At 25.8% G+C, this 6,000-nt stretch overlaps 1 protein-coding gene across 1 annotated transcript; it reads left to right on the top strand.

Annotated features, from left to right (window-relative positions):
• The first annotated feature begins 1,540 nt into the window (after positions 1-1,540).
• LOC132924717 (uncharacterized) lies at positions 1,541-4,830 on the top strand. Its single transcript, XM_060989160.1, has 6 exons — positions 1,541-1,788; positions 1,912-2,000; positions 2,099-2,301; positions 3,544-3,645; positions 4,398-4,591; positions 4,692-4,830. The coding sequence occupies exons 1-6, from the start codon at positions 1,541-1,543 to the stop codon at positions 4,828-4,830; spliced, it is 975 nt and encodes a 324-aa protein (XP_060845143.1).
• The last annotated feature ends 1,170 nt before the right edge of the window (positions 4,831-6,000 follow it).

Genomic DNA, 6,000 nt, shown 5'->3' with positions numbered 1-6,000 from the left:
TATTGTGAATAAAATATCTAATTTAGGTGGATGGAACCGGGCATACGCCGATAGTCCGTAGTATATAAGTATACAAGTTTTAGATATTTGAATATAAGTAGGTACATGAAATTTGTCCCATATTTTAGTGTAAAAAATTCACTGTTGTGTTTAACTCGGATTTAATTTTCATGCAATACCATTTGAAACTGACATCGACGCAATTTTATGTATTTGACATAAATATTAAGATGGCGGTAATTTACCAACTCGATGAAAATAGTAAATATACCTACTTAGATACATAGGTACCTATTTTTTAGAAAAATGATGCATATAGTATATAGGTTCCTATTGATTTTCACCTAAAATTAAATACTAATTTAAATAGATACCTAATCTACCTACCTATAAATTAATTTCATAATTCATAGGATAATACTTATATCTATTTCAATAAAAAACAATTATTATAAAAAAAAAGGAAATTGTAAGTATAAATAAGTATTCATTATTGTAAATTTAAATTACAGATTTTTTGTTCTAAAATAAAGTTTAAAAAAATGTATATTTTTAAATGACAATCGTGGAATATTTTAAAAACTAAAACCTACGTTAGCTAACTAATAAATTATTATTATGTCATTCTTTTCAATGGACATTTTGAATTACCTAACTATTGGATAGGTTGGCACCTGCAGCCTGTAGGTTTTCTATTATTTACAAGCATTACGTTTTACTTTTTAGGTACTATTAAACAATTATAACCGCTCCGGTCGTTTCATAAAAAGATCCAAAAACAATACTTAAGTAGGTACAGATGTACAGTTTTATTAACTGCAGATATATAGAAAACTAGATATATAGATTATTAAATATCTTACACGAATCAGATAATTTCATAGAATTTCAAAGAGAAATTAAGAATAGTGTATGATAGATATTATTATCTATTCAATGTGTTTCACTATAATATTATTGTTGTTAGTTTTAATTTTACATTTTTTAACAATAATACCAATAGGCTAAGTTAGGAAAATGTAGAAAAATATTGTCAATCTAGCTATGTATTTTAAACTTTTTTATGGTAGATTTTAGTATAAGTTGTATTGATTAAGCATTATATTATTTTTATCCCATCTGAAAACGTTCACTGTTATTGTACATACCTATCTAACTAGAAAAGTAGAAACTACCTAAATAAGTTATTATACATTACCTACTATAGAATATACCTTATATATTATATACAATAATAATAATTAACTGCTTTTAAATTTTTTTTATTTTCTTATATAATGCAATGGAGGTTCATATTTTTGAGTTTTACAGAAATGTTACACAGGACGTCAATTATAGCAGTCTGAGTACCGTTGAAGCCCTATATATTATTTGTTACTAATAATTCGACCGAATCATTACAATGAAATCTATATGTCGTATCGATTTTATCGACAACCAAAATCGTACCGATAGAATTTCCAAATTTGTATTAATTTATCAAGACCTCAACACGCGGCGTTGTATACTAAGACCTCTAACGAGTATACTCGAAAAAGAGATGGCACATGTATTGTACGAAATATTTACAACTACAGGAGTTCCTTACATATTAAAATGCAATAGAGGTAAAACATTTGCCTGTCAAGTTGAATATAATTTATACCATTTGGGAATACACATTATTGTGGCTTATGAAAGTATACAAATTAACAGTAAAAAGAATCCCACAGACGGTATTACAAAAATCATTAGCGAGATGATTGATGCTTGGTTAATGATTAATGACACAAATAAATGGATTGAGGGGTTAGATATGATACAATTTCAAATAAATCACAATATTTATTATGAAGCTATACATTTACCGATTAATTTTAACAACACCTACTCCTTAAATTCTAAACAATGTGTAATTGGATTAAAACGCAGAACAGAGTCAGTCTTTACAGTCAATATTCAAGCAAAAAGAAAAAAAGTTTTCAATGACAAGGTCGAAATTGATTTACCTATATTTTCAAGTAATAAAATAAAACTTTACCTATATAATATACTGAAAAAATAAAAATAACAGTATTTAATAACAATTTAATTATTTATTTATGAAACTTGTTTACAGATCCTGTAGAAGATAATGATAAATATGAAATCATTGAAGAAATACTGGATAAGTTAAAACATCAAAATCCAATTCCTTATCTTATAGGAATTCATAACGATGAGTTTCTGCAGTTACACCAAAAACCAGCAAAAGGATGTCCAAACACAGAAGTTCTGCAGAAACATAATGCATGTAGTATAATATCCAATACCACCAATGAAGTATGTACCTACCTAGTACCTATTACCTAGCTAATATCGAAAATAAATACTAATAAAGTAACCTCGCGGTAATCCGAAGGGAATTAAGAAAGGAGTTGTTCAGACAACCTATAACTTTATAATAAAATTGTCTTGCAATAAATACCTTATTGCATGCCTATAATTTCTTAGAATTTTATGAGTACTAAATAAAATATATATGTATATAACTAATTCTCATGCAACTGATGAAGTATGTACTTACTTAAAATTTCTCAAAGTAAATAATTTTAACATTTAAAATACTAACTATTTAAAACTTTTTTATTTTATCATTTTAATAATTAATTTATAAATACAAATATATGTATTATAATGTAATATTATATATTTATGTATATAATTATTAATTAGAAATTAGAAATACAAGAAAATATTGTATACAATACTTTCTCTCATGTTTATCACAAATTCAAACTGATGGTCTTATATGAGCCTTCTTTCTGTTATGATTGATTTTAAACAATCATGGAAAAGTCTTTAGTATAGACTTAGTAATGCTTGAGATTTGTCATATTGGCTTGTATGAGGTAACCTGTTGTTTTCCCTTATTTTGGTTTTACAATGATTAGTGACAAATTGTATGTGACTAAGTGATATACTGTATAACACTGTATGAGTTGGCTGTAGAATATTATAACTTTTTAATCCTTTTTATGGCTTATTAAGATTATAACTTATAAACCATTAATATCATTTTTTTTTTAGCCAATGCTCTGGTATGACTTATTTGTTGATGTAAGAGGTTTTAATATTTCATAAAATTTACGCAATATGTATTGATAATTATCTTTTATGAATAAAGATTAATTTTTTATTTAATATAGTTTTGTATTTGACATACCTACTAAGAAATATGTACAGTGAGTATTGTGTTTTAATAATTGATATTAATATCATTGTATGCATAATTTTGTGATTAGGTCTATAATTCAATAAATATTGGTTGTTACTATGGTTGATTGCTGTGATTTTGAATAAATAATTCTTTTTAGTGATCGTGTTAGACTATTTATTTATTTATAAAATAAACGCCAATCAGCTTTTATAATGGTAATAACTAATAACATAGTAGAAATTATATGATATAATATAATATATATATAATTTATATTAATAATAGATTATAAACATAATAATGTAGCGTATGTTTCTGTATATTTCAAATATCATCAATTAATATATTAAATTTAATTGTTTTAGGAAAAGTTGCCTGAGTTAGTACAGAGAGTGGCTGAAGTGTGTTCACAATTAGATGGCCTGCAGATTAACAAGAATTCTAGTGAATCTAATGCAACTGATATAGTATGTACCTCGTTAAAATCCCTCGAATTAATTAATATTTATATAATTAATATTTTAATAATTATCTTAGAAATTAAGTTACATTAATATAACAGTAGATTACAAACAAAACAATATGTCAGTAAAATTATACCCACCTAGCCATCAAAACACAATATGATAAACACAAAAAAGTTTCTACAAAATAATTAACAAACTTAGTTCATTATTTTTAATTTTTTTACGTGTAATCATAAAAAAAAGTTATTACTATAATAGTATAATTACAATTAATTGATTACGTTATATTTTATCTCCACAGTTATTATTTCTCCTATAATTATACACATTTTAATATTTAAATAGGTGACTAAGGTATAATAATGATGTTAAATTATTATTATTATATCATTGAACATTTATAATTCACTCTGATTTAAGACCAAAGTTAGGTACCTTTTTTACCTATGTTGATATAGACTACATATGTATTAAGTAAATATGTGATTTATTTTAATTTTTAAATCATAATGATATAATAAATTAATAACATTATAACAATATAGTTAGGTACCTAATCTGAGTTAATTTCAGATTTCTTATATTACTATAATAGGAAGGAAAGTACTTAACTGTTTTAGAACTAATTATAGACAATTTAAATTATTGACTTATTTTAGGTATTTTTTTTTTTTTAATATCAATAACAATATTTTTGCTTGGTCAAAATTATAAATTATGGCTAATTAGTAATTAGGTTTGGTTGTGTTTAGGACCAAGGGAGTTCGGGATATGGTGGATTGTGCGGTCCGAATTCGAAGTATGTCATGCTGATATCTAATGACGGTCACGAATTTATTATAAAACAGGAGCTTGCCATGATGTCAGGCAATATCAGAGCTATATTAAATGACCCCGTACAGATAGCAGAAAATGAAATCAATGAAATCCGCTTCAAAGAAGTCCCGTAAGTAGCGGTGACGACAGCCATCATATAAATATATAATACAATATAAACCTTGTTAACAGAAGCCTTATTGATATTCTTTTTCTTGTTTTTGTTGTAGTTCTCACGTTTTAAAAGAATATTGTAAATACATGGTGAAGAAAAGATCTAACCCAAACAGCACGCTATATATTCCCGAATTTCCGTTATTACTTGTGATGGCTGTGGAAATTCTAATAGCAGCTAATATTATAAACTAAAAATGTTACATATTGAATACGTTGTATTATATTATGTATAAAATATAATGATATTTAATTTTGTATTTTTTTTTTTTTAACATGATTTAATTATCTATACATTTTATAAAATCTTGATTGTTATTAATTTAATATTTGTTAGGTAAACAAAAAGTACTGATTACAATAAAAAAAAGTAATAAAATAATTTGTTTTCACTTTGTCAGTTGGTCGCTTTGGTTGCGTATAAAATAAATGTAGGTATACATGTAGCTTATTAAAGCCATAATATTATTTGCTGTCTTACACTCTTACACAGTGGTGTATTGGAGGGTATACGGGGGTATACGGCGTATACTTACTTCTCAATTTTTTTGTTTAGCGTATACTCTCTAAATAAACGACGATACGCGAGTATACGGCCGTATAGCCCCGTATACCTGTTAGAATTTTCAAAAATTAATAAAATTCCCTAAAAATACAAAATAAAAACTGTACTATTAAATTCTATTTTTGATGAATTAAATTTCTGTAAAGACGACCCTCGAATGTAATCGTTAGAAAAAAAGATGCAAATGCATCAAGTTCCGGGCCCTAGAAATCATGATTAGTGTACTAATCACTAAGTTATTGGTAGTTAGTAACCATTCTAATTTCTTAGACTGTACTATTTTTTTTAAGTTAATCTTTGGTCAAAGTGATAGGTACTGATAATTAGAATAAAGATTGTTAGTGAATTCGAGGGAAGCGAGAAAAAATTTTTTTTGATTCAATGTTATAGGTATATCATTGACACCTAAGATCTAGAAGGCGTATACCCACGAATATTTTTAGCAATACACCACTGCTCTTACATGTAATGTTGGCTTATTTAATCGTTGTTCCTCAGGTAATTTCAATTTAAGTTTTTTTGTTGAAAAGAATCGTTACTGCTTTTCAACGTTTTTGTTGGCTGGTTCACGATTTTAATAGCATAGCAATATTACTTTCTTGTTCATTTAATACTTTTTAATTTATTAATTGTTTGTAGCTGTTCATCATTTGATTTACCCGCCGGCGACACATACATATTATGCTGTTTAATTGTTGATATATATATATATACAATTTAAAATTTCAAAATATGTTTTGGGCTTTGGTATACCTAAAAAGTTAAAACGATTATATTTTGATAATTGATAAGAAATACGA

Source organism: Rhopalosiphum padi, chromosome 3 (genome assembly GCF_020882245.1).
Source record: "Rhopalosiphum padi isolate XX-2018 chromosome 3, ASM2088224v1, whole genome shotgun sequence".
NCBI classification, from domain to species: Eukaryota; Metazoa; Arthropoda; class Insecta; order Hemiptera; family Aphididae; genus Rhopalosiphum; species Rhopalosiphum padi.
The sequence above is the reverse complement of the archived record's forward strand: the minus strand, read 5'-3'. Positions and strand labels throughout refer to the sequence as shown.